Source organism: Nannobrachium achirus, assembly GCF_963921795.1.
Source record: "Nannobrachium achirus genome assembly, chromosome: 4".
In the NCBI taxonomy this organism is placed as follows: Eukaryota; Metazoa; Chordata; class Actinopteri; order Myctophiformes; family Myctophidae; genus Nannobrachium; species Nannobrachium achirus.
Genome location: NC_137813.1, coordinates 44,959,906 through 44,985,858, shown reverse-complemented (window position 1 = coordinate 44,985,858; position 25,953 = coordinate 44,959,906). Strand labels below are relative to the sequence as shown.

The 25,953-nt window shown below is 42.8% G+C and overlaps 1 protein-coding gene across 2 annotated transcripts in view; it reads left to right on the top strand.

Annotated features, from left to right (window-relative positions):
* Positions 1 to 25,953, top strand: part of olfm2a (olfactomedin 2a) — a gene marked incomplete at both ends in the record, with an annotated part of 68,830 nt that overhangs the window by 22,657 nt on the left and 20,220 nt on the right. For both annotated transcript variants that reach the window (XM_080724657.1, XM_080724656.1), the window contains one exon: positions 13,531 to 13,680. In XM_080724657.1, the coding sequence (XP_080580783.1) occupies positions 13,531 to 13,680 (150 nt within the window). The remainder of the gene's footprint in view (positions 1 to 13,530; positions 13,681 to 25,953) is intronic.

The window sequence follows — 25,953 nt, the reverse complement described above, 5'->3', positions numbered from 1 at the left end:
ATTAGCCAGGTGAAATATAATTAAAGCAGTTAGAGTAAATGAAAGTTTCATACCTGAAGTACAATACTCATTTGTGCCCAAACTGCCCTTCTTGGACTGGAACATGGACAGTAGTTTGGGGGTATAGAAGTCCAACATTGCCATACATTTTGGCTCAAGATTCAGTGTGGTGATCATCCTGAACTTTGCACTAACCTGGAAGACAGAGATGAGGGGAAGAGAGTAAAAAAGAAGACATGTAGATAATAATGTAGGCCTATACCTGTGCATTTTATCTTCATTGTACACACCATTGTATGCAGCTGTGCATAGCTTGTAATAAATGCAAAAAGTCACAATGACTAGAGGGCTTGCACATTCCTCTCACTGTAACCTTAACTAGCTGCAAACCTTTGTAAAGAACATAAGTTATACCCAATACATTTGTGTAGCCTATATGCACAAAGATACAGTAAATCTACTTACCAATATTTGCAAACACTCTCCAGGTTTCTTGTTGAAGAAGATGTGTGCTGCTGCTGTTTGTTGACAGAATGTTCCAGTAGAACTTTCCCATGAACCCTTGTGTACAATTTTGAATCTTAGTCATATCTACTCAATTGTTTAAGTTGTTGTGAGAGATGAAAGATTATTAAGTTGGAATGAATAATAATTAAGGGTCTTTTTAAATTGATCCATATAAGTACTCCATACTCAAACATTATGAAGGAAAATTACCAAAACAAATTGAGTATAATTCATGAATAAAATCAGTTGGTCAAATACTAATTTATTCACATGAAATTAACTCAAATAATATATGTACATCTAACTCAAAAAGAACAGTTGGATTTTTACTCATTTTGTTTGGTGTGACCTACTCAAACAATCACATACATGATATTCAGTGATTTTATTGAGTAAATATAACTTTTTCTAATAGTGCTATTTACTCGGTCACAGAATTCTTTCTTAGAGTGTAGCTTGGGTATCCACTAGACGCTAGCCAGACAGTCTTTTATATCGCTATGGTCAGAGCACAACCAGCAACCTCCCCAGTGAGCAGCATGCATACAGTACATGTATGCACAGCGTTGCTTGTCCCTGTGGATTTACATTTACAAAGCAATAGGCTCTATGCATATACTCCATTTTGTTCTACTTCCGGGTGTCTTTCGACTTCCTTCACAGGTGTTACCGATGATACTAATGAAGGGTCTGTTCCATTCTGGTCAAACAGAGTCAGGGTGCTGCTATTGTGCATGTTGGCTCACTGGAAACACTCTGCTACACCAGTGGGTCTCAAAGTGTCCTTGAGTGGGTTCCAAATGTCCCCATACAGGTGTGTAACTCTGAGAATGTACAAATGGAAGCAAATGAACCCGCAAGGGTCCATTTGATTCCATTTGTTGATTCCATTTGTCTAGAGTTATGGGGGTCCTTGAAATTAAAGAACCACTGTACAATAAATCAAACAGAGCCTTCATTAGTATCATCAGTAACACCTGTGAAGGAAGTCGAAAGACACCCGGAAGTAGAACAAAATGGCGTATATGCATAGAGCCTATCGGATGGTAGCCTGGTTCCAGACCCTTCCCATGACCCTTCCTCGCTTGGAAATCCGTACGGCGAATCAGCGTCGCTTCAACTCGATGACGCCGGGGCTTGTAAGCAGTGTGGGTGGGGGTTCCCCAGATCTCATGTGCGATTCCAAGTAATTACCCAGCGCCGCCGCCTCACCACACCGCATATTCCCAAACATAAACATTGCGCCGCCCGCCGCGGTAACATGCGATTGTATCGATCACGCTATGAAACATCAGTAGCAGACATGTTATGTTGTGTTTGATTACTAGTAATAATAAATAATACATATTTTTTACTTTTCAGGATTCCAAAAAAAAAATCTAAAAATAATTCAGGATTCCAATTCAAAAATAGCAAAAATAGCAGCTCTACAAGCTCAAAATCCATTAAGTTTGTAGATCAGCTATTTTTGCCTGTAGCCTATATGCATTGTGGCCCTCTGGAGTGAGCGTGAAAATATAGTGGCATCAAATCAAAAGTTCATCAAAGCTCCCCACCCCTGATTTAGGCCTAACTTATAGCCTACTGTAAGTGAACTGTTACCACAGTATAGGAACCTGAGGACAACATTTGTTAGTTTGATCGCTTGAATTGATTGAAGACTTTATTTAGAAGGTTGCATGGGAAAAGGTACAGTTTCATGACATTACAGTTCACTGTACAAGGTCAACTAAAAGGAGATCCTATTAAGCTTTTCGGCTTATTTACACAGGAATCATTTATTTTCTGTACACGTATGCCTCCGTTTCTTTTTAGCTTACTAATGACCACGGTATTTCCTCCTCCTCCTCCTCTTCTCCTCTCTCAGCAGACCAGGTGCTGAAGCTGTCCTTCTGCACTGTGACTGGGCACATATCCCTGGCCGTCTGAACGAAAGTGAGAGGAAACTGCCTCCCTCACATTGAAATTAGAGCCGTTAGCTATATCTTCCCTGTCAGCCTTTCTTAAACCACACGTCTTTTATTCTCTTGCCCCCGTCGGTGTCTCTATCTGCAGGGGTGTCGCACCAAATTCTGGGCCCTGGGTAGTACAAGGATTCACTGTGGGGCCCCTGTGCTTTAACTCTTGAAAAATAGCAGATATACAAGCTCACAGCGCGGCACCGAGTGCCGCGCTGCAAGCTTGTAGATCTGCTATTTAAAAAAAATTCAAGAACATCTTTGAATATTTCAAATCATATTTCAAAAGTTTTTTTTTTTTAAAACCTATGTTGTGATGTCAGTGGTTCTCAAACCTTTTCATGTAAAGGACCCCCAAAATGGTATGTATTTGGCCACGGACCCCCCATCTCAAAATATTTAGTTCCAGGGACCCCCCAGAAGCAAAATTTGAGTTACAAACGTTCGCTTTAAAAATACATAATATTCAAAGATTTGCACACATTTTCACGACTTTTTCAAAAATAGCAGATCTACAAGCTCGCTGTGAGCTTGTATATCTGCTGTTTTTCAATAGCTAAAGTATAAAATAATTAAGGCCCCTCCAACACCTTGGGCCCTGGTAACTCAGTCCCACTTTCCTACCCCTTGTGACGCCCCTGTCTATCTGTGGCAGTGAGAATGTGGCCAGCGGGGCAGGCCTGTGGTTATAGCGGTGTGATGTGCCGGGTCGCCGGGGGTCTCTCAGACACCCGGGCTTATCGAAGGCACTGCCGTGGACAGCAGACAGGACGTCCCTGGGGTGGCGCTCTCTGGCCGCACACGTCAGACATCCCTAAGAGTGATGTAGTTTTCATTTCACCAACTGTCTGAGCCCCATTGATTTTTAATTCCGCCCTCAATCTCCTGTTGTTTTTATTGCCGCCGTCATTTTCCTAATGCGCTTTTGCTTTTTGGCAGCCTTGAGTGTCACAAAAGCGTTTCAAATCGGGTGCTTGCACATTTTCATTTCAACCCGCGCCCACCAGCATTTCTAATGGAACCGTCTGCGGGTCGGCAAAGCTGAACGCTTTCCTTCTTTCCTGAAAACTCAGTTTCTATCTGTGGGCGGATTAGCCCCCCCGAACCTTAAGTGCTAGCCAGCTAGCAGTGTTGTTATCGCTGTAAGAATGTTCAATGTTCTCTCAGAGTTATCTCATCATCAAGACTTCAATTTAATCTTCTCGGCTTTGACCTCCCTTTAACTACGGTATGTTCCACCATTCTCCGTTCCACTCTCCAGATCCCTGCATATTTATTGCTGGTTGCTTTCTATACCAAGGAGACTGTTGTTCTCATACTAATGAGATATCTGGATGTACAGATGCTACGAGCCAATTGACGGTGAGGTGTTCTCCTCTGCAGAGAGCGAACTGAGTATCATAAGTATCATATTCATATAAATAAGCCAGTGTTGTGAAACACATGTAAACTGACAAGTCCTATACAGTGAGAGGCCTGCTGCTTATTGCGACCGTAGGTCGCACTTACTACAGAAAGCTCCACCAGGTGTCCGTGCGTCAGTCCGTCACACGTCACACGTCAGTCCGTCACACGTCACACGTCACACTTTTGCCCTGCTCATATCTCCGCAACCGTTGCCCCGATCCATGCCAGATTTTGCACACACACTCCTTGCCTGCCAAACTACAACCTCCAAGGACCCCCGGAGCTCCAGGGACCCCCAGGTCCCTGGGGGACCCCCACATGTAAAAAATGACCAAATGTGCAAAAATGACCAAATGACCACCCCAACGGGGCTGCTCACGGGGAATTCCCGGGGACCACCGACTCCTTGTGCTCCAGAACGGATGCAAAAGTGGTGGCGCCCCCAGTGGAGGACCCCCTGCCACTGCAGCGCACATAAAATGCCCTAACTTGGCCTAGGAGCCACCGGGAGAGCCGGGGCCGGTACCTATTCGTCCGCCTCGGCGGCGCGGAGACCCCACCCCTCATTTCTCACATGGCCCTCTTCTAGCGCCACCATGAGGCCGATTCTTGCAAAACACATTTTTGGACACTGCTCCTCCAATTTTTGCCCTAAAATCACTCAACTCGGTACACAGTATGTCTACACTCATGTCATCAACATGGATCCGTCCACATTTTTTGGGGACACTGCTCCCTACTCTTTGTGTATACATGTGACCTACGGTCGCTTATCTCCCGATTAGGGAGTCTTACTGGTGGGGGTTGAAATATAGATAAGTCTACAAGCAGGCGATGCGTAAAGCATAAATGCATTTGGATGTCAGACTTAGCTCTGTCGCCCCTGCACTCTACGCTGCCATTTTAAGGGCTGGGGTGTGTTAGTGCAGAATGGATAGGTGGGTGGTAATGAAATTGTGGCTGCTTTAAATAAGCTCTTAATTACCCTGCACTTATGCAACATTAAGGAGCAGATGTGTGAGCATGAAAACTACAGTACTATCTTAACCACTTTCAACCTCATTATAGGTGAAATTATTTGTGTCTACATGTATTTGTTTTCTGAAAATAAAATAAGAAAAACTGAAATGTTCATATTATTACCAGCTTGCAGTGCTGGTCTACAGATTGTCAGACAACCTAGCAGCCACAGAATGCCAAAACCAGGAGATTTCGCGTTACTTTCTCCTCAGTGTTCGTGGTGACGTCAGTCACGTCACAAGTCGGAAGCTTGTATGAAAGGACGTTATCATTTCTTGTTTTATAACATATTTCAATACACAAATATCTATCGTTTACAAATGTATAAAATAGTTGTAGGTGAAGTGATTAAAGTGTAGGGTAAATGATTTTCTTCGGTTAAAATCTCCATGTCTCCATCTCTGGTATTTTCAGGTCGGGATACCAGTTTTATCCAATCAGGATAACTCAAACAGATTAAACAAGTGAAATTGGAAGTGATGACACAAAGAAATGAGCAGACAAAATTGGAACTGGAAACAACCTAGAAAAATGCATATGAAGAGCAGATCATGGGGAGGAATAGGAATATTTATACCATATGGTAATGGGTGTACTTGCTTGTTCAGTAATTCATAACGGTACATGATTCAAATATAACCTTTTTTGAAATTCCACATATTCTGCGCCCACTACCCACTGCCCGTATGCAGTGACTCTAACTATATGTCTGGAGTCCAAGTTGATAGCTATATGAAATATTGATGTGCACTTGTGCATTCATTCCTGAGACTTTTTCGTATTCAAAAAGTGAGTATCTGGTGCGTGGGCAGCCCGCCTCCACGTGTATGGATGATTGCAGTGGTTTGTAATGCATGAGGAAGCACAACATGGCTAGTAAACCGGGGTCTGCATTTTGACACAAGCTAACATCCACACGTTAGCGCACAGCAGGTCAGCACCAGTAATGAGCAGCCGCAGTTCAAAAGGCGTGAAAGAAGAGCATGGTCTGATTTGTAAACACATGCACATTGTTATACCATGTACAGTACGCAGTACACACACACACACACACACACACACACACACACACACACACACACACACACACACACACACACACACACACACACACACACACACACACACACACAGTACTACAGAACGTACCTACTGTAGTCAAATGTGTGTTAATTTGAGTATGTAACATTGAGGATGTTACTGTGCATGATAATACAGTCACACGCATGTGCAAATGCACACATGTGTGCGCGCACACACACACACACACACACACACACACACACACACACACACACACACACACACACACACACACACAGATGAGAGGTCCTGACACTCGACAGTGAGTGAGAGGTACGGTAAGTACAGTAGAGAATCAGACCGAGGGAGAGCATCTTGCCCAGGCCAAGGCAGAATAAAATAGTCAGTCAGATGTGCTGGAGAAAAAGTTTGGAGGCTTTTTTCCCTTTGAGATGATTCTCTTTTGTCTTCTGCTTCACTGAAACCAGCTCATATGAACTACGTCCTCAGCTGACTTCTGTCATCCCTCCTCCACCGAGCAGCCTTCTGTTCTGATCTGATGCTAGGATCATCGCTGCAAAGAAAGAAGCTCAGCGATAAAAGCTGACGTTCAGACCACTGCATACTAGGGCATTCACGAATAGTGATTTTTAGCATTTGAATTATTCGACCTCAAAGTATTTGAATAGTCGAATATTCGACAGGACAGGCCAAACTGTCAAATATTAAAGGGCCACTTCACCTCTGGGACAACCCGATCTTATTTTATTGTTGTTTGGGACACGATCAACACAATCCTGAGTTATTTTTTGTGTTCAATCTGTTTTTTTTTTTTAGATATTTTAGTATTTCAGCATGTACTAGTGATGTGTTTTGCATCATATGATGCAAAACGCATCACTGATGATGCAAAATGCATCACTAGTCATGCTGAAATACTAAACGCCTCGCGTTGCGAGGCGTTGTGAGCATGTAGATCTGCTATTTTCACAATATTTATCTGTGGAACCGAGTCACATTAAATGTAATACCTACAATTCCAAGTGCTTGTCAGGGTGGGGGTCCCCAGTTCAAATATGTTTATTTTGGGGGTCACGGCCTAAAAAGGTTTGAGAAGCCCTGGTATAGACTAGAGCATTAACAAAGTCATCCACCAGGGGCATTGACAACTCATTCTTATGACTTCCTATCTATAGCCAGGCTTTATAAACTATATATTTTTTAAAGAGAAAACAATAAGAAAAATATTAAAAGCTAATATTCGGGGCGCCTGGTGGCCTATTGGACCAGGCGCATACCATATAGGCATTGCCATTTCGGCATCAATGCCTGTCGGCGTCGCCGGTTTGATTCCCGATCCGGGCGACCTTTGCCGCGTGTCACTCCCTGTCTCTCCCCCATTTCCTGTAAGTCTACTGTCCTATCCAATAAAGGCAAAAAGCCCCAAAACAAATATTTAAAAAAAAAAAGAAAAACGAATATTCGACTTCGGTGAACAACGTCGAATAGTGACTTTGATATTCGAATATTTGGTGAATGCCCTCCTACTGCATACTGAAAAGGCAGGCACTCAGCAACACACTTCTGCAGTAAAAAAAATATGGAAAGATAATTAACCTGAGGAGCAATCATTTCCATCAAAAGTCACTCGTGTGCACCTGCACATATTCACTCACGCTGAGATATCACCTCAGATGTGAAATGTATGAATTGCAAATTGAGAAATGAATCCCATTACTCCCACTGGGAATTCAATTACTGTAACCAGATGTGTGGTTATTCTATTGCACGAGCCTGCTCACTGCGCCTTGAATAATATAAAATAGAGATGTAAACTGTGATGTCAGGGGAACCAAATCCCTTTTATTGACATTAATGGAGATCCCTGTGATGCCAGGGGAACAAATCCCTTTTATGCCCATATATAGATATGGAGATCCCTAGGATGCCAGGGGAACCAAATCCCCTTTATGCCCATATATGGAGATCCCTGATGTCCACATCCCCGTGACATCACTGTGACTCTGTTCCACACTGGTCAGAGGGCCAAGACATGGCGCGACCTCGCCCTTTAGGGCTTTTCGCCCTTAGGCGACTTACTGGTACTATGAGTTTATTGAGCACGTTGAGTACAGTATGCCTATAAATAGGAAGGGAAACTGCCTAACTTAATTGGGCCCCCTTTAGACAATCTATCATGGTCTAAAATTCAGGTGTGTCCGTCTCCAATTTCGCCAGTTAAACTGTGCATTATCTGGGTGCAAATATCAGGTGAAGGGGTTGTAGTCCCTGAATTAGTCATGGGTGTGTTTTGGGCATAAAATAAATTAGATAAACCAGAGTTTCCCCTCAAAGGCTAGGCATTGCCATTTATTTACAGTATGCGACAGATAAAGGGACGTTGGAGGGGACGGGGACAATTTTCTGCAGAGGGAAAGTGTGCAACCATCTACTGTAGCAGCCATTAATGATGTGATAATGATTCCGGGCGACTAGCATTTTGGGCACGCACAGAGAACCTTCCTCCAGCAACGACTCCTCATTTATGTCCAAGACACATCCATGATATCTTGACATATCAACTTAATAACACACACGCTCATTCTCAGTTGCGTCTTTATTTAAGCCACCAATTAAAGCGTGGCAGAGAATCTAACCTGCGTCTTTGCGTTAAAGCTCCAAAATGGATATTGATGACTGTTACTGCTGTGCATTGAGCAGAGACAGATAAAGAAAGCCATGAGGCTAATGGGGTTCACGACAGTCTTAGACAATGAGAGGCAATACTAAAATGTATTGCAACTGTATTAACTCATTTACTGCCACGGCACGAGTTTCCAGAGACATTCCTGTTGGTCCAGGCTGCAGTGCCTGAGTTTCCGAGTTTAGATTAATTAGATTCAATTTAAATAAATCTCTTTCTCCCTCCCTCTGTCCTAATCGCTCGTTTCCATGCAAAGACAAAAGGCACTCACCAGTGCAATATATTGATGACTTAGACCGGATCATTAATTATTTGTTCAACCTCGATATGGAGAGACCCTGAGAAATGTCATCTACCATGACGCAAGTACATTCATAACGTGGGAGCTGGGCATGAAAATGACAGCTGTATTGGAAATTAGCAATGCAATTAGACACCTATGCATTCTGTTTTCTTAAGGACGAGGATCTATGGTCATTTGTGCCAGATAGGCCCCAATGGGTTTCATGGATTTTTCACCTGTGACCATGACACAACACTAGGGTTGCCTACTTGCCTTTCATTAGTGGATGGACCTTCATTGTCCATCTGTAGTTGACTGTTTCATACAAGATTATGAAGACATACATATTTAACATTTACAAAGCTGCAGAACATTTAGTGGTCAAAATGGAGTATAGGCTTAAAGTATTTTTGGTTCCCCGCTTGACATGAGTCATCTCATCTGAGGATAGTGTATTGCAGGGGGAACTGCAGTTATTGTCCGTTTACAAAAGCAGACACTTGCAAGAAGCACAAATAATTACCGGTATGTACAATATACAGTAGAGTGCTAAATACCATCAACTATGTTAACTTGTTATGGTTCAGGTACGTTACGTTAGGTAACAGCAGCTAACGTTATTTCACTCCCTTTAGATAACATTTCGTGTACAAAGTTAAACACTTGCTAAGAGTATTACAGTATGTAAAGCAGGGATCTGCAAGTATGTTTGGCCTCAGGCCAATTTCTTCCTAGGCTATTAGATGGAGGGCGAGGCCAGCACATAATCAAAGGCTAATTTAAGAAATTGATTGCTCGTGTGATTAGTTGGGCCATCCTGGGGAGTGCGGGCGAATAGTCAGCGCCACAATGCACCCCACTGCCTGATTTGTGAGCCATCTGTACTTGTCATTCGCTCTCAAGATGGATAAAAGTATAATAGGCACTCTTCAGGTGGAGCCGTGGAGGTAGATTCTCAATTAGGACATTATATAGCCTATTATGTGAGACTGTCCTATATTTTACAATGGATATTGCAGAGAGTGCAGGTTATCAAAATGATTTGCTGGGATATCGGTGGGCCTATATTCTGGCTGGCCTGTTGCCTAGGATGTAAGGTTACCTATAGCTATCAGACATTAGTTGCAGTAGCCAACTTGGGAGATATGAGCAGAATAAAATCCAGACTCCACTACTTGTCAGAGACAGAGTCAAGGCTGAGTGAAATTGCAGGTGAGACTGAGACAAAGACAATACCATCAGAATGTGCTCTTGAGTATTTGTTTGATCAAATATAAGAAATATACATTGTGCAGGGACAGGATCTGTAAATGTTCCGCCAACATAATACCTGTCTACAACTTGATGAGGATATGTGTGTGTCGAACAGTTCAACCCACTGATGACTTAACTGTGAATTTTTCATTTTTTTTCTCTTTTTGTTTTTGTTTTTTTTCTATTCACCTTAAATGTTCTGTGGACTGATAGGACAATGACGACAATGGGGGGGAGGGATGGGTTGGGGAGAAAAAAGAAAAAAGAAATGTCTTGATTATACTGTAATGATGTAAACCCATTGTTTATTTGATATTGACATGAATAAAGATATTCTTAAAAAAAAAGAATGTGCTCTTGAGACCAGTCTGGAGTACTACAGAATGTTATATTTGGTTGTGCATCATGTTGCACAACTAAGTATGATTAGGCCTGTCACAATTACAAATGTGCCTGTTCAAGTCTTCAGGCTTTGCAGCTCTTTTCCTGAAATGTTCCTGCGAATGCATTTTCTTTCCCTGTTTTGCCTTTCAATTTTTTATGGAGAATATATAGAGCGTAGTTTTGCAGAAACCCGCAAATAGCAAGAAATTACTCCATTCCCATTGAAAAGCAGAATCCTTCATAGGCAGATTTAAACTTCTAAGTCAGAGAAGGTCATACAAATAGCAAAAATAGCTGATCTACAAGTGTTCTGCAAATGTTCTGCCAATCCAGGTCTTGCCAATGGCAGGACATGTGAAGTTTTGAAATGGCACATCTGCACTACATAATCGTCTAATCACAATTATTTGTGATAATCACAATTATTTGTGTATAATCGTTTCCATGATGAAAAATACATTTTCAAATATTACAAAAGTGTAAATAGCAAACAGCTTGTAGATCAGCTATTTCCGTGTTTCTATTTATTTGGAAAGTATAATACAATTATTAAATATGTCAGTCATTTCTTTTTATATTCAAGTTATTTGTCATATCTGCGTTGTGCAATTTTTGGCCTAAAAGCCAAACAGAAATGTAACCTTTATTCATATGCTCCAGTTTTTGCGAAAGACAATTAATGGTCAAGTTAAATTTTGTAATAGTGACAGCCTATGATGCCTAATTCAGCAATGGGGAGTCGGCCAAACAAATACATGTATCAACAATGGGGAGTCATTCACCCAGGCAGTAAAGCCACATGATTCGTATTAACTGGCAACCGGGTCCGGTAAAAACGTCGAGTTTTGAATTCATCATCATCGTTATTGTTTTAAACTTGCTAGTGGTGTCAGGATACTGATGACGGGTATCCACCTCTCCTATAACAAAAAAGGAAAGAAACAGTATCGTTTCCCAATAATGCATCACTTAGGGCACGTTTGGCAGGCGGTATTATAAGTCATTCAAACTAAGAGCAGGGGGAAGATGTGTAGAGAGAGATTGAGAGTGCAGGAGAGGAGAAGGTGGGGTGAGGGACTAGCAAAGGGGGGATTGGCGGGGAGTGACGAGATGTGACAGTGAGCACATTGGCTCGCAGGGTGGTAGCTACTTTATACCCCACTCACATAGCCTGTCTGTCCCCCGAGACATTTTAATCTGATCCGCATCTCCCCCCTACCTGAGCAGCGTACTGCTCAAAGCACAGAACAACAGAGTAGTACTATAAGACCGTGTATGTCCAAAACTGTTCGTTTTGTATTTATCATTTTAAAAATGATTTAAACTAGTGAAAACTGCCGAACTACAGACACACAACGCCTCGCACCGCGAGTTACAAGGTTTCTGCCCGACAGTGACGAAGAGTAGAACCCAAATAGAGTAGAACAGGGTATAATGCATAGTATAGTAGTATGAGTTGAACAGTAGAGAGTAGAGTGAAACAGAATAACAGAGTAGGGTTAGAACAGAGTAGAGTCGAACAGAACAGAACAGAACAGAACAGAGTATAGTTGAACAAATTAGAGTTGAAAAGAACAGGCTGTCAAGTAGATTAGAGTAGAATAGAATGGAGAGGAGTAGAAGGGCTGGGAGGAATAATTTCCCTGTTTTTCCCTTCTGTTATCAGGATGAGACTTCAATTTCATCTCTGAAATGGCTGCTCTGCACTTTCATTACAGTTTTCTATTCTCTCTCTCCTCCTCTCTGTGTGTGTGTGTGTGTGTGTGTGTGTGTGTGTGTGTGTGTGTGTGTGTGTGTGTGTGTGTGTGTGTGCGTGTGCGCACACGTCTGCCTTAGGGTGTGCGCTTATATTTCTGCAAGTGTGCATACATGCCACAGTGTGTGAACGGACAGATGTCTACAGAAATGGCGTGCAAATTATTGTGAGTGAGCGTGGTACGCGCACGTCTCACGGCGTGTGTACGCGGCGCGTGCGTGTGCGTGCGCCTAGCATGCACGAGCGCTTGCAGGCACACTGCACTACTTTTGATTGGATTAGCCAGAGAGAGACATCTATCCTTTCAGCCCCTCCCCTCCCCTCCCCTCCCCCTCACGGGTAAAGAGCAGCGTTATCGATCCCAAGCGGCTCCATTTCCTTTCCGTGTCCAAACTGATTAGATCCTGTGCTTTCACGCAGCCTTCCCTGATCCCTCCATCTCTCCTTTGTAATCCTCTTTTGTCGCCCCCGTCTTTCTTTGTCTTTCTTCACTCTCCATCTATCCGTTACTCCATCTCTGCCACGCCGTCGTCTTTTTTTTTCACGCCTTTGAGGTTTGTTATGCCAGCGGCACCCGACCGGTAGAAGGGCCAAGGCACTCTCTAGTAGTTCCTTTATTTTCTCCCAAGGATTGGTCTGTTATCTCTTCCTGACCGCCTGTGTAACCTCCACCCCTCTCAATCCCCTACGCAGTGAAACACTTGACCTGCATAAAGGTCTGTTTTTACCCTTTCAGACATAACACTGAGGGTTTCACTGTACTGTACTCTCTCTCTCTCTCTCTCTCTCTCTCTCTCTCTCTCTCTCTCTCTCTCTCTCTCTCTCTCTCGTTAATGCCAAAGTAAGACTAAAAATAGTTGAGAAATCAATTACCATTCAGTGCTTATTGGGAAAAGTTGTTTTGGCACGAGGATCACAAACAGAGTTTTTGTGTCTAACCGTTGGTGACAGCATGGGCAGAAAGCACTCAGGAAAATGGAGCGTGTGCCTTTGAATCTCTGCTAAAAATACTATGAAGTGAACGCAAATGAATTATGGTCTCAAAAGATGATTCTGAAGCGAGGCATTTCACATCACATTGATTATGGCGATGCGAGCGTGCTGAAGTGTCTCATTGCCGCCACAAGGCATTCTTGTCTGGCCGTGCATTTTGAAAAGAATTTAAAACCAGTGAGAGCAGTATACCAAAGCTTCTCTCCGTGTCTAAATGACGTGTTGTTCCGTCTCTCTGCAGGCATTGTACCCGAGCCCAGAAGAAGGCTGGCAGATCTACAGTTCTGCGCAGGATGCAGATGGGAAGTGTATCTGTACCGTGGTCGCCCCCGCCCAGAACATGTGTAACCGCGACCCACGCAGCAGGCAGCTCCGTCAACTCATGGAGAAGGTGACAGCTGTCAATAAATCTTAGCAACACAGAACACACACGCGCATACATATGCACGCACGCACGCACGCACGCACGCACGCACAGGCGTCCTTAAGGAGGTTCCAGGGGGTCCCTGCTAAATGTAAATAGTTTCATGTAGAAACCAAATGGACCCCTGTTAATAGTGTACAACCACATGGATGCTCGTGGGTATTTGGTTCCATTTTGCAGTCAAACAAGCTTTTGTGTCTGGGTAGCTGCAGTCGGTAGAGCACTTTTGACCACAGGGTCAGCTGTTTGATCCCGGGCCTCCAATGGGAGACTGCCCATAAGTCCGAAATCTCATTAGTCCTACATCTCATTAGTCCGAATTTAGTTAGGGTTAGGTTTTAGGGTTAGGTTTAGGCATAGTTTTACTGAGGTTAGGGTTAGGGTTTGGGTTAGGTTTAGGCATAGTTTACTGAGGTTAGGGTTAGGTTTAGGTTTACGCATAGTATTTCTCACCAGGTTAACTTCACCAGATTCTGACTAATGGGATGTAGGAACAATGAGATTTCTGACCAATGCCATGGCACCCTACAACGTGTATGAGTAGCACCGCTTGGGTGCAAGTTGTGCAGTAAGCACTGGTAGCTGATGGTAGGTGTCGCGCTCCATCTCGGCAATCCATCTCCCAGGGATCTAGGGCATTGAGAAACAGAGGTAGACTCCTGCACCCTGGCTGATACCCACAATAAGCCTCTCTGACTGAGAGTTGAACAGTCAGGATTTTACAGTCCAAGAGATATATATATATATATTTTTTTTTAATGGAGTCTGTAGCCTAATGTACAGTATATCAAACTTGAGGGGCTTGAAATGAGAAAAGGTTGAGAATAGACTGTAAACTCATGCCTGGTCTGTCAAATGCAGGTTGCTGGAGTAAACAGCCCCACTTTCTTTAGCCGTGTTGAAATGTAATCAGTGGTGCACATGACCAGTCCACTGTGAATTAGGGGATTGTTGTAATTGTGCATTGGCCTGTTATCCAACCAAGAGAGCCGAAGTGATTGAAGTGTAATTAAACTGAAAAGAGGAAATGTCCTAAATATACCCACAAAATTGGATTCGCTGAGCCTTGACCTTGTACCATTTGAAACTCATTGGCTGAAGTTATGGCAATGAAAAAGTGCTCTGCAAATTATCAAACGAACACTCCTGAACTGTTGAGCCTAATTACACTCCCGTCGCATGACAGTGCCTCTTGCCTGAGGTGATTTTCATGCTAACAATTTGCCCCGGAAACAAAGTAACTTGGTAACAACCTGGTCACGTACAGACTCATTCTGTGTGCAATTGTGTGCATGTGTGCACACTGAATTCCCGGATGGTTGTTCTTGTGTAATGTATGTAGCTTTTGTTCAATAAATATTCGGTACGTGTTATTCACAGTTAAACACAGATAAATTAAAGGTTGCATAGTTAGTCTGTATTATTCTTCACCAAAAGAATCTGATCATGACATATGGAGTATGCAAATGTAATTTTCTAATTCTGCTGTTCTCTTGTACGCACGTGCACGCAGTCACATCTACTGTAAGTGCATTTTTAGAGCATGGACCATCTGAGCCAAAATGCTTCCATTAAGTTATTCTGTAGTCTAGTCAGGTGCTCTGAATGAAATCTACACGAAAACTAACAGTTTATTTGTTTAAAGAAATCTGTTTGGTTGCATAGCTCCCAAACTACTTGTGTACGGGAATTCGTATTTTCTTTATGATGACTGGTGATGATGATGATGATGCACCAACAAAATTATTTAGTAGAACGTACAAATCTGATGCTGGTATTGCATGCACCTTTCTTGTCATATAATTGTGTTAACATGAAATTAAATGTAACGTTGTCTTTTTCGATAATAATTACAATTAAATATAAGTGCTATCCACAAGTTGATGACAGGCATTTAAATCATTATTTGGAAAGATTCGATTATATCACAGAAAGAATAAGCACTAATAAATAACCATTTATTAGATTTCAAGCGATAACATCACGTCTTAAAACATTATATTCGAGGTAACGTGAAGTCCCACGTTCCAGTTTTATGATACAATACATATTAGTGTCCGGGTAGCTCAGTCGGTAGAGCTCTTGCCTTTGGACTAGAAGATCATTGGTTCGATCCCAGGCACTGCCAACTCAGAGTATGAGAAGCATGGCTTGGGTGCGGCAAGTACTGGGAGCTGATAGTAGCTGTGGTGGTCCACCTTAGCAATCCATCTCCCAGGGGTCTAGCGCATTGTAACGGGTACAGACTCCCGTGTGTTACCGACAACAAGCTACTCCCAACTAGGCCTTCGGACCTGCCCGAGATCCGAAATTACCCGGGGTCCGACCCGCCCCGAGCCGGGTAACGGGGCCGTTTATGCGCAGTGAGGTCGGGGCCGGGTCGGAGCCGCCGCCGTATGTCACGGGTCCTGGGTATTTGATAGTGAAATCGCCGGTTCCTGATACCCGAGGGGAACCGAGTCAGCCGAGATTGAAAAAAGATGCATACAAGTGCACTACAACGATTTCGCCACAAGATGGCCCTAAATGATAGGCCTACAGCAGGTAATCTTAAGCCTAGATAGTGAAATAAAGTTGTTTAGAAATTCAGCCTCAGGAGGAGGACACTGTCTGCCGTGTCTGGGGCAATTAGTATTATTATCAAAGATATTAACGTAACGTGTTGGTTTGTGGTTCACAATCACAATGGAGTTGTCATCGCGTTTTGTCATGCTCTGCAAAGCATAATGGAAACTTCAAAGCAGACTATTATCAACAACATGCGACAGAAAATGATAGCATTAGCATCATTGGCTAGCCAAAGAAGAAGGAATAAAGAAGACATGGATTTATTTGTATTTACAAACTGTCCACATTGATTGACTTACTGGTCTGGGAAAAGATCATGTTGTGACGAGACGCAGCGCCGCGCTGACAGCTGCTGCAACCATTACCATGGCGACGTTTAGGTAAGAAAAAAGAAGTCTCATACAACTCTTAATAATAACGTTGGTATTCCCTCATTTCGGGGCCACAGGTTCGGGTCTCGGACCTCTCGTTCTGCGCGGGTATCGGATCTAATTTGCCTATTAATAGTACGGGGCCGTCGGACCGGGTCCGTCACGTTTCGGGGCGAGACGGGTAACGGTTCTGAAATTCCAAATTATAGACGGGTCCAAATGGGTCCGGCTCCATTTTCCCCGGGTCCTTTTGGGTTCGGGTAGTTACAATTGGACCCGTGAAGACCTCTAAACTAGGGCATTCACCGAATATTCGAATATCAAAGTAACTATTCGACATTGTTCACTGAAGTCGAATATTTGCTTATTTTAATTTTTGTATTGTTTTCTCTTTAAAAAAAAATATATATATATATTTCTTCATGGTTTATAAAGCTTTGCTAGATAGGAAGTCATAAGAATGAGTTGTCAATGCCCCTGGTGGATGAATTTGTTAATGCTCTATACCAGGGGTTCTCAATTTTTTTTTTTTTTTTTTTTCAAATAAACATAATATGAACTTGGAATTGTAGGTATTACATTTAATGTGACTCGGTTCCGCAGATAAATATTGCGAGGCGTTGTGAGCATGTAGATCGTCTATTTTCACAATGTTCGCCTCTTGCTCACTAAATATTTGAACGGTTTGGCCAGTTTGGCGAGTCCTGTCGAATATTCAACTATTCGAATACTTTGAGGTCGAATAATTCGAATACTAAAAATCACTATTCGTGAATGCCCTACTCCCAACCCTACTTGTTGACTGGTTGTGCCATTGAGATGGCAGGATATCATTGGTTTATGAAGCTGTTGGTTAACTCTGAAACTTTATGTACTGCATGTAATTAAGCTACATAAAAATGCCCTGCACGGCACAAATTAACTGTTACATATTAAATATACTTTGCCACATTTTTTTGTGAAGGTGTCTGGCCCCGGAGGAGAACTCAAAAATGAATTAAAATGGTCTATGGCCCATAGGCTATTAATACGCACAGACAGATCTGGAGTGAGAGACAGCAGGCAGGCAGAGGGAGAGGGGCTGCTCCACCATGAGTCATGGGGGCTTGATGATGACTCGGCTGATCTGCAGTTTCATCGATCGACTGTTTGCATGCACGACGACATGCAGCGTGTAGGAGTGCGTCATACTGTGGAAGTATTGGCCTCTCTCTGTCTCACCCAGCAGCCCACTCCTGTCTGTTTCACCGTCCCTAAGAACTCCCTAAGAACATTATCGTTGGTGCCGGGGCAGAAGCCTTGTATCTATCTTTGATTAGTGTTAGTATTATTTAAATAACTGAATTCCCTATTTTATAATAGGCCTACAGTATGTACAAAGTATGTAACAAAATAGCAGATCTACAACCTCACACCTCACGCACCACATTGCCACACACAGTATTTCAAGCTAGTATTTCAGCTATTTTCACAATTTACTAAAATAGTCCCAAAATAGTGACAGTGACACCAAATTGAAAGTGGTTTGTGGGATTTATAAATATTTAACCAATGAAAATTCTTAACAAGAGTTTGTGACTAAATATACTATTTTGTATTATCCAGCGCATTGGATGGATCTTTTTTCCATGTCCTGAAAAGTTACGATTTTGTATACAGACGGTTTCCAACCAACTGTAACGACATAACACTCCCATGGGCCAGTGAGCTGTGGTCTGACAACACTGGCAATCTACGAATTCTCTTCACCACAGCCCTCCAGTCACAGCAGGGCACAGGGCAGCACTCTGTGTCCTCCCAGAGCTGGTTTCCACAGCTGGGCCACTCTTCTGTGCCTCTTAATATGCGGTGCTGCTTGGCATTGGGCCGTGTGTGGGGAGGGGGGGGTGGTGGGCCGGAGAGCAGGCATGTGCACACAATACATACAGTGGGTTACCGTTTTTTCCGTCAGGAGCTTCAAAAAGGCACCTCTCTGTCCCTATCAGTGGCTATAGGTACCTCTCCAGCCACTCCCCCAGAATTTCTCATCAAAGGGGGCTTGAGTCCCTGCCCTTTTATCCGTCTGTAAAAAGTGCCCTCTCCAGACCGTGAATGCAGCTTTTACTTATGGTGAAAGAAATGCAAATGCCCTCTTTCCATGCCATACCTGAAGGTAGCATTCAAGAGAATTGCCTTGTCCAAACTCTCCTAAACTTGAATACAGCAGCTTATGTTGAAAGAATTGCCCTCTCTGTGTAGTCCATCCCGTTATGCCACATCTCCAGAATTCACTTAATAATGCTTAGTTCAGTGTGGTATAAAGCATTGAAAATAGCCGACCTCCAAGCTCACAACGCGTCGCAGCGCGACGCGTTGTGAGCTTAGAGGTCTGCTATTTTCGAAATTTCCACTAAAAGGCCCTTTTAGAAATGTCGTCCCCTGCCTCTCTAACATTCTCTGCACGTCCCTGCCCGGAGAGTTGTGAAGTAAGACGAGGAAATACAGAGACAAGGAGAGGGCTGACTGAATGAGAAGAGAGCTGGTGAGGTGAGAGAGGGGGTGGTGGTGGTGGTGGTGGTGGTGGGGGTGGTGGTGGTGTGCACGGTGCAGGCATGCAGCAGCTAGAGGTAAATTGAGATGCTGGACGGGTTGTGAAGCCCTGGTGGATCAATGAGGCACATGAGGCACATGAACTCCAACATGTATTCATTCTCACTGAAGCGTGCCTTCTCCCCGGACGGTCTCTCTGTCTGCAAGTGTGTCAAATGCACATTCCACGCATGCACGCGCACGCACGCAAGCCACATTTAAATTCAAGTAACATTTGAACAAATACTAGGATGTTTTAGTGGTAAGTCAGGCAAGGCAGATGTGTCATACATAATTATGTACACATGCATGCAATTGTGTGCTGGCGTGCTTACCTGTGTGTGTGTGTGTGTGTGTGTGTGTGTGTGTGTGTGTGTGTGTGTGTGTGTGTGTGTGTGTGTGTGTGTGTGTGTGTGTGTGTATACTGTATAATGATGTACAGTACAGTTTGTAGGCTGTTGCCGCATTCCTTTTTATAATGTGGGTGTTTTCGTGGGTGATATGATGAATGGCGAGCTGGAGAAGTTGCGTGTTTGCTGTTTGTTTATGGTGTGTGTGTGTGTGTGTGTGTGTGTGTGTGTGTGTGTGTGTGTGTGTGTGTGTGTGTGTGTGTGTAGAAGGTACTGTAGCTGTGTCTATATTTCCAGTGCTTAAATCCACATTATTGTGCATCCACACAACCTTTGAGGCTATTCAACACTGTCAAGGCTACCGGTCCTGTCTATTAAAACACACTAATGAGAACACCTGGGGTCAGCCACCGTACTGTAAGTGAGTCACGCAATCAAGTAGCTGTGTGTGTGTGTGTGTGTGTGTGTGTGTGTGTGTGTGTGTGTGTGTGTGTGTGTGTGTGTGTGTGTGTGTGTGTGTGTATGGCGTGCTCATACTGTATCATTACCGTTCCCGCATGACATACTCATTTACCCACAACATGGCAGTGGAATTCTCTGAAACCAGGCAAGACTTGTTAAAGCCTCTCTCAAGCCCGGGCAGCCAAGGATACATTTAACACTATAACAATGTAACTGCCCTCTGCACCCAGAATGTAAAATAGCTTACTGCAGCAACAAACTAAAAAGAACGCAAGAGCATGCCTTCACTATGCGATTTCCTCCGCCACCCACAGAGTTATATTAAAAGGCTGAAAGATGGAGTGAATTTGGGGGCCCAGTCGGCTGTTATATGCACATAAACTGCACACGCGACATGACACACCAGCAGGGAATCGATCAGTATACAGCAGTGTTTCCTAAACGGGGCCGACCCACAGATGGGTTGCGGCAAGTAAATATCCCTTTTTCATTTAAAAAATAGCCTATATATTATTATTTCAAATTTGTTCTCCCCTGTGTCTCCTTGGGTAGATACCCTCACAAAAACATGCAGTAATCCTGGTTTCTACACTGGCTCCCCTGGCCAGCCGGGGCTCCCCAGGCATGGCAGAGGGAGAGCAGAAACCAAGATTACAGGTTAGGCAATTGGCACTGGGTGAAAAAATGGATTACAAAATCGTGGGGTAAAAATGTATAATAAAAAAAACATTTGAATGTCATAAATGAATCAAAAATCTAAGAAATTCCATACATGTAAAAAAAGAAGTAGTAGTGAAAATAGCAGATCTACAAGCTCACAACGTGACTTGATCGGCTATTTTCACTAGTTTGGGTTCTGGGGAGACATCCAACTTCTCATTTGGGTCTTGAGCTAAAATTTGACAACCCCGTTATACATAGACTTCAGCACATTTACACAAGTCTTGACTCTCTTGTCCATGCTTTAATAAAGAAATGTTGATTAGGTTAGGATAAATGCGGATTAGTTGCTGTAGCAGTTTCATAACAATTTAGTTTTACAATAGCCTCGATTTGATTTGTCAGTTGCAAATCGATCTGGATTAATCACCATAGAATTATCACTGTACAGTTGCATAGGTCCGTTCATCTGTCCGCACCTCTAAATTTTCTTTTTCTATCGATCTATCGATCATGATTGAGGTTAACAGTTAACACTAACCCTTTACCTATAACAAAATGTAAATTACTCAGTTGTAACAACACCCAACATTTTTGTAATGGGTTAGATATAAATATTGAATATTTAATCCTTAGAACTAAACATACCCTCACCTTAACCTGTAGAAAACAGTGTCTAAACTTAACCACTAGAAAACATTGCATAGCCAAGGCTTTTACAAGCCGTTTACAATGCATATCGGCCCCCGTCAATTTCTGCTGTGAACATTTATATTATATTTATTGCTACAGTTGTAGAAGCTCTGTTTGTTTGAAATATGAGATGAGATCTGCTACAATTCCACACATGTCAGAAATAAATGCGGACCATGTTGACTCAACATCATATTTATGCAAAATTCAAGGAAGCACCTCAGATGTATTTTCTGCAGGGTATTTTCATCACATTTCTTGACTGCGTCAGATTTCACACACTGTAACAGCAGGTCTACAATCTCCCAGGTAAATAAAATGATTTATTTAGAGCTGGAGGGAAGTGTGTCACCAAAGCAGGAAAAGATAGCTTAATTATATATACTGCAGGCCAGGGGCGTCACACCAAATTCTGGGCCCTGGGTACAAGGATTCACTGCGGGCCCCCCATGAATGTTAACTATTGAAAAATAGCAGATATACAAGCTCACAGCGCGGCACCGAGTGCCGCGCTGCAAGCTTGTAGATCTGCCATTTTTGAAAAATTGTGAAAAAGTGTGCAAGAAACCCATGTTTCCATGTCAGTGATGCTCAAACTTTTTCATGTGAAGGACCCCCAAATGATATGAATTTGGCCACGGACCCCCATCTCAAAATATTTAGTTCCAGGGACCGCCCCCGGAAGCAAAATTTGAGTTACAAATGTCCGTTTAAAAATACATATTCAAAGATTTGCACACATTTTCACGACTTTTCAAAAATAGCAGATCTACAAGCTTGCAGCGCGGCACTCGGTGCCGCGCTGTGAGCTTGTATATCTGCTATTTTTCAATAGCTAAAGTTACTAGGGCCCCTCCACCTTGGGCCCTGGTAACTCAGTCCCACTTTCCTACCCCTTGTGACGCCCCTGACTGCAGGCAGCATACAGGCCATGATTAACATACTATGGTTTGGATTGAGACAATCAGGTGGCAGTGGATATTCAGCTACTACTTTTGATTGGGGGCCGCAAACTTCTAGTACAGTACAATAGCTTTCGGACCGGACCGGTGTCCAGCCAGGGAAACTCCACCCGTCAGGTGAAAAGAAGCGACTTGGACTCCTCATGCATAGGAGGAAGCATGAGGTCAGTCCGTTGCTCTCCCCAGGTTGTCAGAGGGAGTGTCCAGTGCCCAGGATTGCCCATTAGACAATTGACACCGGGTGAAAAAATTGGGTTACAAAAATTGTGGGATAGAAAAAACTAGTAACGTACAGATGATTCCAGAAACGGGCCAAAGAGTTTTATCAACAGAATAACAGAACATTTCACAGGCGTCTGTTCTGTTTTTTCTGCATTGCTCAAAATGGATATTCACAGAAATTCACTCCCAGACCCAGACACTCATATTTTGCATCAGCTCAGCAGTTTAAACATTGAGAATTTGTTTACTAATCCCTTTCCTTTCTTAATAAACAAAGGCAAAACTAAAGTAATTGCTTTTTGAGCCAAGAAAACAGCGATTAGAAGTCGGTGGCCGGCTTCAATCCGTAATTTTTAAAACCACAATCCAAGCCAGAAATCTTGGTGTAGTTATGGACTCGGACCTGCATTTCAACAACCACACTAAGACAATTTCAAAGTCAGTCTACTATCACATTAATTATATATAAGGAAGGATTAAAGGACTTACTGTATGTCTCAGCGGGATTTAGAAAAACCAATGCATTAATCTTGAGTAGACTTTACTCATGTTAATAGTGTCTTACTAGAATGATATCATATCACTCCAGCTCTCAGATCTTAACACTGGCTTCCTGTCTGTCAAATAATGTATTTCCTAATGCTACTGTTGGTTTGTGAAGCACTGAATGTTTAAGGGCCAAAATATATTTCTGATCTTGTGTGATCATGAACGATCCAAACCTCTCAGGTCATATACTGGTCTGTAGGACAGATAATTGTATCACTGTTGGTTGAATGAAATTAAAAGATGTCTGCTGTTTAACCTGTCAGTGACACAGGCAGAATTAGGCAGTTACAGATACTATAGCAGAAACTCATATGACCATACATAGGCGATTTTAAGGGGTGTCCTAGGGTGCACGTGCACCCCCTGGCCGCCAGGCGGCCATTTTGATTTTGTTTTGTTTTGTAATGTAACTTTACATCCACTCAGACCGAATACAACAACACCCCCTAGTGGTAGTGATAGAGGCTGGCAGCTCCAGGCAGCCCCCCCCTCCCCTCCTGATGTGATGTCATATCCACGCGCCAGTATTGAAATTGAAAACAACATCTGTTAAAAATAAAGCATGGAGTTCGAGCTCTTCACTACTATGGACGTGACTACCGGTAGATATTATAATATAGCTGCTTGCCCTGAAACATCACATGGAGAGGATCATTTTGTACCTGACTTTCCTCTACAAAACACAGACCTCAGGCTCTATCAGCCAGGACTCTTGTCTCACTGTGCGTGACTGAACCATTTCCTCCTGACCAGCCCAAGGTAAGACTAAGACAGTCAGATCATGCTTTTATAAACCCTATTATATTAAGCCCAAAATGGTTCTGCCGCCGTGTAGAACCGAACCGATTTTAACTTGAAAAAATGCATAATTTGCCCGCAAATAACCGATAACCGCAAGTAACTTATTTTTACATTTGGGTACAAAATTAACTGCAGAAATCCGCTAAAACAACATTACAAAACCGCTAATATCCCGAACGTCGTACACGCGCGCTGTGCGCGCGTGCATGAGGTAATAGAGGTCGTGCACCCCTTGCTGGAAGAGGCTAGAGTCGCCTATGGTATTATATAATCAATCACATAGCATCATTAAAATAACAAAATTGCAAACCAGATAATGATCTGTTACTGATGTGTAAATGATTGAGTTACTGGTGTCGTTATTTTCTTGTTTTCTAGGACTTTCTAGGACCGTTGTTATGTGCTTTTACCATTTGGGTTTTATTTATATGTCTATTTACAAATGTCCATTTCTATTTTAAGGGTAATTTATTAAAGTATTAGTCATCAGTATTCCCGGCATGAACAGAATATTTATCGGTGTGTTGTTCATAATTTCCCTCAAATGTACAGCTTTAGCACATCTTAACCCATTTAGGCCTAGAATTATTGAATGCTTTAAAGTTATACTATGTAACTTTTTTTATAAAACAAATCTTAAAATTGTCCTAACTGTTAAATTGCTAAAGTTTTAGAACCCCCACTCTGTTATTTTCAGCTTCTGAAGCCTTCTCTTTATATGTTTTCTATGAGTTGTGAGGGGGGGAGAATTTCCCGGCAAAATGATGTCATCTCCCACATGATACACTACCGGCCAATCACAGCGCCGATCATACACCACCGGCCAATCACAGTGAATCTTGCTGTCTCTTCAGAAAATAGCTTCCCTTAGCAACTGTGTTTACATTGGTGAAGGAATCTTGCATGCTACTCCCTCAATCCTGGTCTAAAAATGACGGGAGACGGCTCTATGGATTCGTATCGGCGAGGCAGCGGGGGTCGCGGCGGCCGCGGTGGTCCGCGGACCCCCATTCCGGTGGTCCGCGACGAAAAACGGCCGAAAAAAGCAATATCGCTACTGACCACTAGTTGAGCAGCTTCCACAGTACAGCTTTAACCAGTGAAAAATAGCAGATATACAAGCTCGCAGCGCGGGCTTGTATATCTGCTATTTTTTTATTTTTTAAGAGTCGTGAAAATGTGTGCAAATCTTTGAATATACTGTATTTTCAAAGCGAACGTGTGTAACTCAAATTTTGCTACTGGATGGTCCCTGGAACTAAATATTTTGAGATGGGGGTCCGTGGCCAAATTAATATCAGTTTGGGGGTCCTTCACATGAAAAGGTTTGAGAACCACTGACATAGTAGTCTCTCAAGAACAGACTAACTGAGCTCCATTTAAGTGAAAAGGACCTTTTCTTTGACAATGGCTATAGCCAGATGCTGACATAGAAACATAGGTTTTTCAAAACATCTTAGAAGGATTCAAAAGACACTTATTGAATCGGGTCAAAATCCTAATTTTCACGATTTTTCAAAAATAGCAGATCTACAAGCTCACAGCACGTGTGAGCTTGTATATCTGCTATTTTTCAATAGTTAAAGCATAAAATAATGATAAACAAAATGTGTACCCGTTCTAAATAGGTTAATCTTATAGTGTTAGTGTTAAATGAATCAAAAGCCTATGGATCAAATACAGACAGGCCAAAAAGCCAGAGAGAGGCTATCAAACACATCTGGGAGGCTGCAGACCAGCAGCACAGACAGATATACGGCCCGGGCATTTTTACTAGCCTGCTTCCCTGCCCATGACGTCTGTGTTATCCGAAAATCGTTACTGATAACATTTTACACAAGAAATGGACCATGCAGTTGCTGAATATTGATCAGTTTACAATGGCTAGTTTAAAAGTTTGTTAACAATATTCAGGAGCAGAAATATATTTCATATTGTATTGAATGAGGTTGGCAGGGAACATTCGCCCAGCTCCAGCCCCTGAATGAAACTAATGAAAATTATGAGTGTCAGGCTAAGGGAACATGGCAACCT